We start from the raw sequence: 14,629 nt of genomic DNA, 5'->3' as shown, positions 1-14,629 counted from the left end.
TTCTTTAATTCATGTGAATTTCACAATATTCACTCATGCCAGTAAAATATTGCATTGAGTCAATCAGGCTTATAAAAAATACCGTCATATACTGTGAAACCAGGATAATACCATGATATGGATGTTTGGTCATACCGCTCAGCACTAGATTACAGTATTAAAGCGGAGAGGGTAAAGCCCATCTCTGAGAGGGTCTCTCTCTCTCTCTCTTTCTCTCTCTCTCTCTGTAATATACGGCACCGGCGAGGCCTCTTTATTCTGAAGCCGGCCAGGAATGCGATGCCTTTTTTCTCCTCCTCACACCATTATCAGCGGTGAAATATTCCCTACGCTGAACCCATTGTGCACTAGCAGAGCGGAGGCCAGTCCTGTGTGTTTGTGTGAGGAGAGATTTACTGAAGCTTAAACACCGTCTCTTCAGCTTTCTAAACTCTTACTCCGGTTAGAGGAGCTTGGCAACATCTCTTACTTCCTGCAGATGGCAAAACAAAGTACAATTACACACACTACCAGTCAAACGTTTCGGATCGGTAGGATATTTCATGCTTTTAAAAGAAGTCTCTTCTGCTCACCAACGCTTATTTGATTAAAAAAAAACAACAACAACAACAACAAAAAAACAGTAATATTGTAAAATATTATTCCAATGTAAAATTGATGCCAAGAAACATTTATTGTTATTATCAGTGTTGAAAACTCTTGTGTACAATTTTATTTCAGGATTGATTTTTTGATGAATGGAAAGTTCAAAAGAACAGCATTTATCTGAAGTAGAAAGCTTTTGTCACATTAAACACTACCGTTCAAAAGTTCGGGGTCAGTAAGACATTTTTATTTTATTTTATTGAGGAAATAAATAAACAAAATCAATACGTTTATTATTCAAGGATGAATTAAATTGGTCAAAAGTGATAGTAAAGACATTTATAAAGTTACAAATTTCTTATATAACTTTCTATTAATCAAAAATCCAGATTATTTTGTTTTTACTCAACTGTTTTCAACACTAATAATAATAATCCATGTTTTTTGATCATCAAATCATTATATTAGATTGATTTCTGACGGATCATGTGACACTGAAGGCTTAGTGAGTAATAATGCTGAAAAATGGTCATAATATTTGATTTCTTTATCACATAAATGCAGTCTTGGTGAGCAGAAGAGACTTCTTTTAAAACATTATAAAATCTTACCGATTTATAAGATGAGATACCAGTCACTTTTGGCCATACATTTTAGCTAATTTAATGCATCCTTGATTAATAAAATGATTAATTTCTCTTTTTTAATCTTAATATAAGTAATTTATATTACATCATGTCATATGTTAAGCATTATGTGAATGCAAACACCTCAATACTTGGTAGACAGTACAGTACACAATGGCGGTAACATCTGATGGGTCGTTTTTGTGTTTGAATGTGTCGTTTTGAGCAAAAAATTTACTCGAAAAATGTCACAAAATGGCAAGTTAATACTGACAACAAAAATCAATGATAAAACAGTGTAAATACAGCTGGAAACCAGAGAAAAATGAACCTCATTAATTATTTAAGGTCCAGATGGGAATCCCAGTATCAGAAAAGTTGAATAATGTTTACTTAATTTTATTGAGTTGATATTTACACTACTCGCTTGAATTAAGTACTGATATGGAAATGACTTTTTTTTAATTCTTGCCTGAACTAATTACATTGTTTTTTTCAGTAGTATTTACTTCACCAAAAAATATTTTTTTACAGTGTACAAACACTGTTGTGTTTTACAGTAATATTGGGAAATATTATTACAATTTAAAATATCTGTTTTCTATGTGAATATATAGTAAAATGTAATTTATTCCTGTGATCAAAGCATCATTACTACAGTCTTCAGTGTCACATGATCCTTCATAAATCACTCTAATGATCTGATGATCAAGAAACATTTATTATTGTTATCAATGTTGAAAACAGTTGATGAAAATAAAGTTCTTATTTATTTGAAATATAATCTTTTGTAACATTAAAAATGTCTTTCCTGTCACTTTTGACCAATTTAAGACATCCTTCCTGTATAAAAGTATTGATTTATTGTATTTCCCCACCAAATAAAATAAAATAAAAATGTCTTACTTACCCCGAACTTTTGAACGGTAGTGTATAACATGTGACAAAAGCTTTCTATCTCAGATAAATGCTGTTCTTTTAAACTTTTCATTCATCAAAGAATCCTGGAAAAAAAATTGTACACGACTGTTTCATTTTTACATTGAAAATAATAATAAATGTTTCTTGATCATCAGATCCTCATATCAGAGTGATTTGTGAAGGGTCATGTGACACTGAAGACTGGCGTAATGAAGCTTTGATCACAGGAATAAATTACACTTTACAATTTATTCATATAGAGAAAAGTTATTTTAAATTGTAATAATATTTCACAACATTACCGTTTTTGTATTTTTAATCAAATAAGAGAGACTTCTTTTAAAAACATCAAAAATCTGTAACCCATGTAACCCTATAGTTTATGAGCAGAAAATTGACATATATAATTTTAGGATAGGACCTTATAAAGTTGGCATTCATTGGATGTCTGAAAAGCACATAATCCATCCTGAGAGTCGTCACATGATCACTGCCGAAATGTGTTACGCCGGTGGTTAAAATTGCATTCCAGACATTTCCATCAGTCCGTCCTTCTTCAGGACCCTCATTAAGCTTGTCATCGCTGATCGCTGTTCTTGACATCACTCTTCATTAGGGGGAAACATGCTCTTAAATATCGAAGCAAGTGGAGTCATAACCAGAGACCAAGACCAGACCGAGACCAGAGCACTTTACTTTTACTGAGAAATGTCTGCATTTAATCAACACTAGCAGATTATAATAATCAGATGCTATATAGATCTGTAAGTTCAATTACAACTGCAGAAATATTATTGAGGCTAATGTTTTAAGAAATTGCTCTCTTGCTCATGTGAGATTGCTTAATTATGTCATGTTATAAAAACAAAGTACTTTTTTCTTGAATTTTGTGGGCATTTGTCTTAATTTCAGTGACAATTGATATTTTTGATCTCACAATTGCAAGTTTACATCTCGCAATTCTGAGAAATAAAATTAGAATTGCGAGATATTGAGTTATAAAGTCAGAATTGTGAGATATAAACTCGCCATTCTGAGAAAAAAAAGTCGTCTTTTTTTCCTTCGATTTGGACTTGCAATTAATGTTGTTAATGCAAAACTCGCAATTGCTTTATATCACGCAATTCTGAGTTGAAGTCTGAATTTAAATTCACAATTGAGAGATATCAAATTGCAATGGTAAGAAAAAAAGTCAGAATTGTGAGATTTAAAAAAATCGCAACTATTTTTTATTCTGTGGCGGAAGCAAAAGCGTTTTACAGACCCGACACAACAGAAAAAAAAAGAAATCAAATTAGAAACCAGTTGTGGACGCGTGCTTCCGCCACAGAATAAAAAATAAAAAAGCTAGTTGCGATTTTGTTTTTAATCTCACAATTCTGACTTTTTTTCTTACCATTGCGAATTTGCGAGTTTACATCTCGTAGAAATTCTTAGTTGAATGATTACTGTATGTCTTAAGGCCAATTTATACTTCTGTGTCGAGGGGACGCCGTCGTGAGCATTATACCTTTGCGTTCAGGTCTTGGTTGCTCTGCAGTACTGCTCCGAAAAGCTTGTTGGCGGCGGAGGGTTTTAATGTTCCACTGTGTTTAGATTCCTCGCGGCTAGGTTACTACAAGCCGAAGTGATGACGTCACTTTGTAGGATAACTCGGAAGCTAGCGGCGCATGGGTTCCCTCGGTCGAAAAGCAATGCATTTTCCTCATAGACTTTTGGAAAATCGCAAAAAATACGATCTGTGTTTAACAAAGAGTTGTGACCCTTACACGTTTTGTCTAGCAAGATAATCTTTACAAGTTGATCCAAAATTTATACATTTTGAAGCCTATATAAAGATTTTAAAAAACACAATCAGACACAATAAAGTTTAAAAAACCACAAGCAGGTTATAACTGTGTGTTCTGTGTCATAGATCAAAACGTGAAAATATTTAGAGGCTTTGTTCACCACAGACCTTATTTCAGGCGATTTAGCAAAAAACCCGTTCAAAAATCCCATAGACTTTAGACTAGAGCGAGGGAACCGTAATGCTAAAATGCTAACTTACTTCCGCGTATTGGCCTACAGAGTGACGTCGTAACTTCAGCACTCTATGGCGACTGAAAGAGAGCGGATCATGTTGGAGTTGTGGAAATGTACGTGCGGAAATGCGTAGGAGGAAATGCGATGCTACCAAGCCGACCAATCACAGATCTTGTGGTCCGTGTCGTCGCAACGTGTAGTTACATTTTTGAGGAGGTTCGCGTCAGGCTACGGCGAAGGGTACACGATATGGTACGCGTCTGTGCGTATGCTATGCCGTACCTACTGCGCGCATAAGTATAAATTGGCCTTTACAGCTTATGAAAACACCAAATTCAAAATCTCAGAAAATTTGAATATTACATGAAATCAATAAAAAAAGGATTTTAAATACAGAAATGTCGGCCCTCTGAAGAGTATAATCATGCATATGTATATAGTTTTATGAACTAAATATATTAGTTTCGACTTTTAAGTTGAATTACTGAAATGCAGGAACTGTTGCACGATATTCAAATTTTTCGAGTTTCACCTGTATATCTTTGTAAATTATGCAGTTTGTAAGTGTAATCTCTTTTTATATTTGATTTCTTTATTCAATGCATGTAGTATTTCTACAAGATGTAAACGCGCAAAGAAAAGTCAGAATTGTGAGATAAAAAATATCGCAATTAACTTTTTATTTTTTATTTTTTATTTTTTCTAATTTGATTTCTTTCTTTTTTTCTGTTGTGTCGGGTCTGTAATCAAGCTACAAATAAGCATTTGGTTGCATTCAAAGCACGCAGTTTTACACCCAATCTCATGAAGGATGTTAACAAATAAATCGGACAATGCACTGACAATTTAGTGATGTGGTTGACTGGTTGAGAAATAAAATGAGAACAAGACCTTCATAAAATGTTCTCGAGTGCTACAACACTACTTCTGTAGGACTTGACTGTCTAAAAGTATGCAGTTAAATATATATATATATATTGTCACATACTTTGCATACCAACCAGCTTCATCGGTTTCCTCATTAGCAAAAAAAAAAACGTACAAGCCTTCAAGCTTTCTTTAAAGACCTTCATCCTGACAGTGAGCTGGTAAATCGGGCTCAAGGAAATAGCTTGGCATTAGAAGAATGTTGCGCATGAAGGCTGAAATCAGATTTATTAGTAGTTATCTCTGACGTTTAGAGTGAGTACTGCACGGTACCAAGCACTGCACTCGAACGCTGATCAAACACATTCTTGCTGTAATCGACAAGCATCCATAATAGAGATGAAGCGGTTTGAATATTTCATTTCTTGATTATTGTGATCACGATTCTGTATTATCACAGCATTGTTAAACTGTGCTGGAAATGTCCAAAAAGTAGTGATACACAAACTGAAATCATTTCAGTGTTATATTGACTAACAAACAACAAATACGTTTTGTTGTTATTACATTTTGTTGTAATAAATAATTAAATTATGATTTAAAGTTTCCCATTCCCGGTGAGGTCAGCTCCATCAATTGCCACTTTTAAGTCTTATTTAAAAACTTAGTTATTTTCTTTAGCTTTTGATTAAGTTATATTTGTTTTGTTGTATGATTTTAATGTTATTATTTTTGTAAAGCACGTCTGTTGTTTGAAAATGTGCTGTATAAATAAAGTTGCTAAAAATGTTTGTTTGGTATTCATAAATCCCTTTTTCGTAAATGTTTTTCATGGTCAGTTCACAGCGGTGACAGGAATGAACTCTTTCTTTACATTTGCAACCTTGAAACTTTTGAATAATTTGAAAATTAATTTCCGTGGGGCATTTATACCTTTGAAAGGGCAATTGTTTCTACCCTTTTTAGATGCATAATTTCTCTATGTAAAATAAGTAAATCAATCAAATCTAAATCAGCTTTCAAGCAGGTAATCAGACGCTGATATTGGATGACAAATTATCCTCATATAACTCATATAGTAATTGAAGGTACAGTAGAGTATACTGTGCTTGGGTCATTTTCTTGGCGTAATTTATTTAATCATTAAACCACCAATCCATATAAAACTAATAGTTTAGTCAATGCAAAACTATTTATTTGGTGCTCATTTCTACTATGCACACATTATTTTTAGCAGAGATATAAAAGTTCAAAATCATGTAGAGGCATGTATTGTGTCCTAAATGCCAGTTTAACTCTTTCTTTTCGTCCTCACAGGTAATGCCAGACTCCTGTGGCTTCTGTTTTGTAAATATAGTGAGGAAATATTTCCCCTCGGCCCATAATTCCACTTCATAGCCCACATGGATTCCTATAATTTCCACTTCGAGAGAATGAGCAACCTTGACCTACACCCTCTGAGTCTCCCGGTCAGTCGACTCTCCCCGGCCAAGTCCACTAGCAGTATTGATCAGTATACACACCACCACGGCAAAGGGGACTCCGCCTATAGCTCATTCTCTGGTGGCTCCACCGTCCCCGATTACCCTTCTCCCTTTCTCCTGGATGAAATCCAGTCGCAAAGCTTGCACTACACCGATCTGAAATGTGGGAGAGCTAAATATAGCCCAACCTGTCTAGATTCAGATTCCAAGAGCATGGACCACATTTACCGTTCGATGGAAACCGTTGCACAACAGCGTCGCAGGAGCAGCGTTGACTTTTCTAGCATTGAAAATCCATCAGTTCATAAGCATCCATTACCACCCCCACCACCTCCTACCCGTCTGAACAGTTTCGTAACAACCAGGAATCTCGAAAACTCAAGGGCACGTCAGAGTCCAGAAGGACAGCTTGCTGATGTTTCTGCTTTACATCAGACCGTTAACCCAGAGGTCTCTGGGGTCCGGACTGAACCTGTCCATGGTCGCGCATTTTCACAGCTTAAAGATCACCTCAAGCCAGAACCAGCGGACAAGGTGCTTGATCCACCAAAGCCTACAGAGATTTCAAATAGATCACCCCTACAAACATGTCAACCCGATTACTTGAGTGGCCATTCAGAAAAGCAACGAAAAAGGTCTCATTCAGCTTACGGTGGACCCGTTTCTGAGAATCAGTGTTTGGTCAGCTCCTGCCGTATGCCACAGAACATGATCAGTGGGAGTATTCAGCACAAAGGACAATTTTATTTTGTAACTGGTGTCTTCAAGTCCTCTGAGCCCAGTGTCATGCAAGGTGTCCTTGAAGACAGTGCAAGCGAGGAAACCTCTAGAGAGTGGTCCTATAAAGCTCAGCGTAGAAGGCAGAGCTGTCCCGATGGTCCGAGTGGGAAGCTGTTCTTTCAAGAGGAACACAAATTCAGCATTCGGAATGAAGTTGTCGAGCATCCGAATAACAAGTCCGAGGAGACTTGTGAAGGTGTAGAGGACTGTAGAGAAACTAGCATGCATCACTCCACTAGCCACCCTATCTTCTACTGTGGTCCCGAGGACAAGTCAATTGGTTCAGTAATCACCCCTGCTCTAATTAAGGAAGACCATACCAGTCGTCCCAAGAAAGAAGAAGAGATGACCAGAGATTCAAGATGGCCCCAACTTAATATTCCAAGTGACAAGATCAGCAAGGAGACGACCCCACTGTTGTATCACCTGACAGGAGCGAACAGGGCATCATATCCAGGCAAGTTCAAAAACAGTAATGATTGTGGGAAGGTGATCAAGAATCAAGACTGTGTACAAGATAAACCGAAAGCTCAAAATGATGGGCAAGCCTCGCCCAACGGCGAATATGGTCAGGGCGAAGCCCCTAAAGATCAACCAAATGAATTCTTCTACCCTTGTGGCACGTTAGATGACTCCTACAAAAAGTATTACAAGGAGAAACTGAAAGATGCCCAATCCAAGGTTTTGAGGGAGACTTCTTTTAAAAGGAGAGATTTGCAACTTTCTCGGCCACACAGGATCAAGCTACAGACGGACAAGAATCTCTCATGTTCTCCATCACTAGACGTACGGGCCAACTTGGACAGTCCCAGTCCTCAAGAAGCAGACCAGGAGTACACGAAAGAGCTTGGTCAGGAGATTGACAAGGAGAAGCCACAGAATATTGCTCAACCACAGGTACCTCGGGTTGGGTGTAGAAAGCGTTTGACAGCAGATCAGAAAAAACTGTCTCACTCCGAGCCGGAGAAGCTGCACCTGCTGGCCGATGGACCCGCTCATATGACATGCCTCTCTCTTGACAACGAAGCTGAAGGTCTTCTTTCAGAGAGTGATCACGGTCTAGTGGCTGCCAGGCGGAAGATGTTTGAAACACGGGGCCGTGCTATGTCCGCCTCCAACTTCTCAAAATCAACTCTGAAGCACCTTCAGCACAAAGCCTTGGTTGCGTACATGGAACGTAAAACTGGTCAAAAGGTACCGGAGCCCCAGCATCCAGTTCCACAAGTTCCCATACCCAGAAATTCAACTTCGGAGTGGAGCTCCAGACATAATTCTGGTTCCACCAAGAACAGGCCTCTCTCTGCAGGTCATATTCTTGACTCTGCGTCAAGTTCTGGTAAACACACCCAGTTCACCACTGCTCAACCCAGCTGTCACTCAAGGCAGTCCAGCTGGAGAGAAGAGTCCTCGAAAGCTGGGAATTCAGCCTCCGTGGAGAGTCTCCTGGACCCGCCTGAACAACCCAAGTTCCTACGGACTCGCAGCACCTCCACCCCCCATGCTTTCCCGGTATCTGTTCATCAAAATTCTAGTTTTACTTTAATTCCAGTTAGGGTTTTAGAATGCACCACTAACACTTTGTTGTATTTGTATCAATTATTTTTGTTCCATAGGTTCGGAAACATCTGGATGAGTTGTCAGCCATTCATAACATGGCTATTTCAAGGTGACCTGCTATTACTTGTCTTGCTAAGTACAATAACAGAGATTAGAACGTCTATCCTGTATTCATTATAACCACAGTTTGAACAGGATTGAGTTTCAATACAAATGTAATCAATAGACGCGTTTCCATTACCCTTAAACTTGCGCAAATTAATTGAAAATACACACAATGGAAACACTAGTCTGACTTCGTCATACTCATTTTCTATTCAGAATGTGAGTCTGAAACTGCTCCATAGGGCTTTGATTATGAGGCGTGTCTTAATCAAACCAAAAAAAAACAACCAAACTCTGCACTCAATTGGATAGACCTACAACCAATCAGAGCAACGCAGTAAGTGACGTATGTTGAGCGAGTTGTCAACAGAATTGAACTGCACGCACTCTGGAAAATGAGTGTCAACGGCCTTTGCCGGTGTTGCAAAAAGAAGTTAAGAATTCGCAGAGTACTTGCAAACTCGAAAAACATTTTTGAACGAAATAGAAAATGTGAATGTATATACAAACAAGTTCTCCATTTAAGATTAGATCTCGACAATAAAGACAACAAATCTGCTCGCATTTGTCGGGCCTGTCTCAACTTTATAACATGGTTGGAGCGCGACTTGACTGATTTTCATAAATGGAGAGACGAAGACACCGGTTGAAGAAGCGTGTTCGTTTGAGTCTTCAGAGAAAAGGGACCGGGAGCCAAAATTATGTTTAATGATGTATTTAATGATGATTTAAATGCAAAATAATGAGTAGCATCTAATAATTTATTTTAAAAAAGACATCGCTGATAAGGGGTAACTTACAGTGACTACCAGTATGGGTATGGTGTGTGAGTAGTATAACAAAGCGTCACCATTGTTTGATGTCGCGATGGTTTTGACATGAGTTGCATTGCCTTGATGCCCATTTCAGTTCCTTCTTTTACGTGGTCCTCCATGAGTGCGAGTGTGCGACCAAAGGAGAAACCACAATGACAACTGGGTTTTCATTGCGTCCCATCTTCTTAGCGACCATCGGAGCCAACTGATAAATTAAACTTTAGCCGAATCCTGTAAGAAGGACGGCAAACACATCTTGACGATCGACAAATACCTTTATTGCAGTTCTCTGTTCGTCTTTTAAAATTAAAAGACGCTGTCGATTTCTTCTAAAACAGACGCCATAGCAGAATACATCTCAATTCTCCACCTGCAGTCATCTTTGAGCGAAAACAGTTCAACACAAGCGCTCTTTGATGACGTGATGATTACGTAACTGCAGATCATCTGTCCATCATCATATAAAGCCCGCCCTGGCAATTTGATTGGCCCAACCATTTTTTTACTGATCATAATTACTCCTCAATGGATCGAGTCCAGACCGAACTTCCCGACCAAAAAATGTTGTGGGCGGGGGTTCGGGCTGGCATCCAGGCTATGGAAATACGTAAATTTCGCAAAAACTCCAATATATAACCAAAAAAAAAAAAACGTTTTTTTACGCTCACATGTGGTATCTCAGCCAATTTGAAAAAGAAATATTTCGCAAAACTGCAATGGAAACAGTTTTTTCCGCATTTACAGGTCACGACGTACGTAAAAGTCAATCATTCTTTAAAGGTGACGTGGTATGTTTGGACAGAAGACAAGACAGAGTTCTTCATCAAACTCATAAAAGACCGAAGTATCATGGGAATACTGGATTGTAAACAACAAAGAAATCCCACTATTAATCTTGCCTCGCATCTTCCTCGTCTTATTTCTTCCTGGCTGTGTAGACGGCGACGCTACTTGGCGTATATCTTCTTCTCCGTTCCGTATGTGTGCTCGGAAAAACCGTTTTGTGTTTGAGCGCCCCCAAGTGGTGTTTTACTGTAACTTCACAAGCTCCAAACATGTGAGCAAAATCGCCAATCTCATTGGTCAGTGGCGCGTCAAACTAAAAAAACGAACCCGAGGCGTTTTTTTTAAAAATGACGCTTTTACGCGTGGTGTCTTACGCGTGTGCACACTCACATTGGCGGCCTTTGTTTAATCACAAGGCGTTAAACGTCGGCGAATATTGCGCGCAAAATTTGTCCCAGCGTGAGCAGGCCTTAAGTCTCCTTCGATGCAAAATAATTGGCTGGGATATACATAAACATCCGTTGCCATGTTTTTTGGAATGACTTATCGCGAGGAAAAAAGTCTCGATAAGGACAAAAGTACATTTTAAGCCCCGTTCACACCGCCAGCGATTTTGTCGCTGTGTGTCTCTAGGCTCTGTATTGTGATGTCGCTTGTGGGCGTTCGTAGTGCTGTCGCTCTGATGTTATTGGTAGACTACTCGTCTGGCCATATATAAAAAAGACAATCACAAGTGCTATATAATTTTAATTTGACTGGCAATAAATGACTTTTAAGGCTAAAAAGAAACCATATGCTGTTGGGAGAGTGTTTTTAAATCTCTACAGCTGTGTTCAGTGGATTAAATCATTTACTAGATCAACGATCGATCAATGAACAAATTAAACTCACTCAAACTGTCACAAATTATAAAAACGTCATTCGAATTGGACAAATAATCAAATTTCTTGTCCCTAATAGTCAACGTAATGCAGGGGAAATTGTAATGATGCTAAACGTGCATCATAAAATTACAACACTCGAACTATAACGTTAAATGTATGAATTAAACTCACTGAGACTGTCGACAGTTTCTTTTCCATGCATCATTTTATTATCCATGTATGTGGTTACAGTCAAATCATTTAAAATCGTCCTCAAACTCTTTCTTTCTGTCTTGCCTGCCCTGCACTTGAGACGTGACGTGAGCTCCACTGAAAGTCTTGTTTCCTATTGGTTGTCGCTCGCAAAAATCGCTTCTCATTTGCATAAAGATGAAAATTCTCAACTTTTGTCGCTTGTCTCGTCGCTTGACACGCCCACATTCTGTCGCTTACGGTCACTGTCGCTCGTGTCGCCGGATGTCGCCAGCATTCAATTGAAATGAATGGGACCTTGTCGCTTTTTTCGCTGCATGTCGCTGGCGGTGTGAACGGGGCTTTAGGCGCATAACATCTATTAATGGAAACGTCATAGTTTCGCAATAGTTTTTTATCAACATTTAGAAAATATCTCAAAAGTATTGCGCAGAACTGTATTGGAAGCGTGGCTATTGAGACATTTCGGTTCCTAATTTTAGTGAAACTTTCTTTTTCAGTGCTCAAAGAAAAGTAGAAGATACACTAGTCCATCATAGTCGTACAGCATCTGTCCATGAGGAGCGGCGGGTACAAATCAGAGCTCCCAGAGGGAAATCTATGGAGGAACTGGGTGTGTCCATTATCACGAAACCTGGCGTTCTCAGCAAAAGTTCTGAGCAGCTTGACCAACTTCGGGGCGAGCAGGCCCTGCCCGGTGCTGAGAGGAGAACGGCGCCGGTTCTTGCTGAAGGAAGGCACACACCGGGGAAGATTCTCAGCGCCGGAGAACCCACGGATAACTCTCAGGCAGGCCCTGGGAACACACTCCTAACCAATGCTGCAAAGCATTCATCCTCCAATAATGATGAAATCCATATAGCTTCACAAAATGGATGTAAACATCAAGTTGACACTGTTCTGTCCATGCCTGGTCACTCCACCGGACCTGGTGGAATCATGCTGGAAGTCAGGTATATCTACATCCATTGCTGTAAATGCATTTATTAGTGGTACTTGCCAAGGCAAGTCTGCCTTTAAAATGTGAATATCTAGTTATGAAGGCATTGTTATAATTTACATTTATTTTGATATATTACAGCAAGGAGCAGGAGGATTTTTCTCAAGATAAGAGTGAATCATCTGTCTCCAGTCAAGAGGTTTCTCTCCTTCATGGAGTCAGAGCAGATCCGAGTCTACGGACCTCGACTTCTGAGGCACATTGTTCATCTCCTGAAGCGCCAGGGTTTCCTGAACCCCAAAATGCACCACCTGACCCGTATGGTGCCATCACAACACCACCTGGCATTCAAGAGTCCAGCCTGGCACCTGCACTTAACGAGGAACAAGACGGGAATATAAAGGAGGAAGACGGCCCTCTTGTGATTGAAAACGGGGACAAACTCAAGTGGGAGGTGCTTGTTCAGCAAGTGGTCTCAGCTGACCAATCATTAGCTCGTACTCTTTACCCTATAACCAATAGGAAGACAGCACTCATGCTGATGGAGCAGCTGTTATCTGAAGATAATCTTCTAATGGAGGAGCACTACAAGAAAAAACACGGGCAGGCGGTTAATCACCCTGACACAGCAGCGCACAGGTGACTACTGCTCATACACACACCGACACTTTACTTAAAGCCATACATTATTAAAGGTACTCATAATCTAGATTATAATGCTTTATATCTTAAGTTAGTATGCATTATAATAATATTTGCAGATTCCTTGTTACATTTGAAATTGGTTGTTTGTCGTGTTGTAAGTAATGGATAGATAGATGAGTATGATAATCAGGATAGATAAGGATTATAATCAGGGCTTGACATTCTCATGTAACGCAGTCGCTCCTACTAGCCACTTTGGCTGGTTGAATTTTAAATATTATACATTGTAGTCTTTTAAAAAGGCATCTGAAATATTAAACTAAGTGCAATGCAATGGTGTCAAAATATAATTTTTTTTATACATATCCATACTGAAATAACTGAAGCGCTTGCATTACTCATTGTCCACAGTATAGATAGACGATATCAGCTTCTCTCTCTCTCTCTCCCTCTCTCTGACGAGAGACACATAAACTCGCCTTTTTTCACTTTTTTCGCTCCAGATGAATATTTTTCCTGTTACAGGGTTATATTACAATTATGCTATGCATAATTTCACTCATTCCACAGATTTTGTTCTCAAACCCAAAGTTCGCGCTCATAAAGCCGCCTCTCGGCACTAAATGAGTGCTTTTTCGCTGCTTATTGCGCGAAAACAGTCAAATACACACAAAATAATGTCAAAATGCTGAGTATTCACATAAACACACAGTCAGTTTTAAGTGAACGTAAACCGTTGAGAGGGAAACGCGTGTGTGACAGTATCGAATCTGTGCGTCAGCTCTTAAAGTGACAGTAGCCTAATAAATCTGCTGCCAAATTATGAGGTAATATTAAAAATATCTATAAGGCTGTTTTCCCCAGGGTATTGATGTCAAAATTGTGTCCAATGTAAATGCTGAGTGGCTGTAACTCGGAAAACCACTCGCCACAGTGACCGGAGAGCAAAAAAATGTCAATGTCAAGCCCTCATTATAATGTATTATAATTGGTTGTTACGGTTATTCATGTGATCAGATAATGCATTAAAACAGTTTTATAATGCATTGTATAAAAAGTAGGGCTGTGCAAAGATTAATTGCGATTAATCGCATCCAAAATAAAAGTTTGTTTACATAATATATGTGTGTGTGTGCTATGTATAATTATTTTGTGTATATTTAAATATATATGCATGCATGTATATATTTAAGAATTATTTGCACATAAATACTGCTTATATATAAATGCATAATCTATATTATATAAAAATATAAATATAACGTGTGTGTATTTATAATACAAAATAATTATACACAGCACACACACACACACACACACATATATTATGTAAACACAAACTTTTATTTTGGATGTGATTAATCGCAATTAATCTTTGCACAGCCCTAATATAAAGTCTATAATTAAACAGCATCTT

General features: G+C 38.5%; 1 protein-coding gene across 2 annotated transcripts in view; it reads left to right on the top strand.

Annotated features, from left to right (window-relative positions):
* shroom1 (shroom family member 1) overlaps positions 1–14,629 on the top strand; it is a 60,049-nt gene that overhangs the window by 32,184 nt on the left and 13,236 nt on the right. For both annotated transcript variants that reach the window (XM_089123708.1, XM_039663667.2), the window contains 4 exons: positions 6,342–8,797; positions 8,902–8,954; positions 12,128–12,580; positions 12,709–13,206. In XM_089123708.1, the coding sequence (XP_088979834.1) occupies positions 6,428–8,797; positions 8,902–8,954; positions 12,128–12,580; positions 12,709–13,206 (3,374 nt within the window). In that variant the 5' untranslated portion in view covers positions 6,342–6,427. The remainder of the gene's footprint in view (positions 1–6,341; positions 8,798–8,901; positions 8,955–12,127; positions 12,581–12,708; positions 13,207–14,629) is intronic.

Source organism: Pimephales promelas, chromosome 19 (assembly GCF_988280905.1).
Source record: "Pimephales promelas chromosome 19, fPimPro1.hap1.1, whole genome shotgun sequence".
Lineage (NCBI taxonomy): Eukaryota > Metazoa > Chordata > Actinopteri > Cypriniformes > Leuciscidae > Pimephales > Pimephales promelas.
Note: the sequence above shows the minus strand (reverse complement) of the source record. Positions and strands in the feature narration are given on the sequence as shown.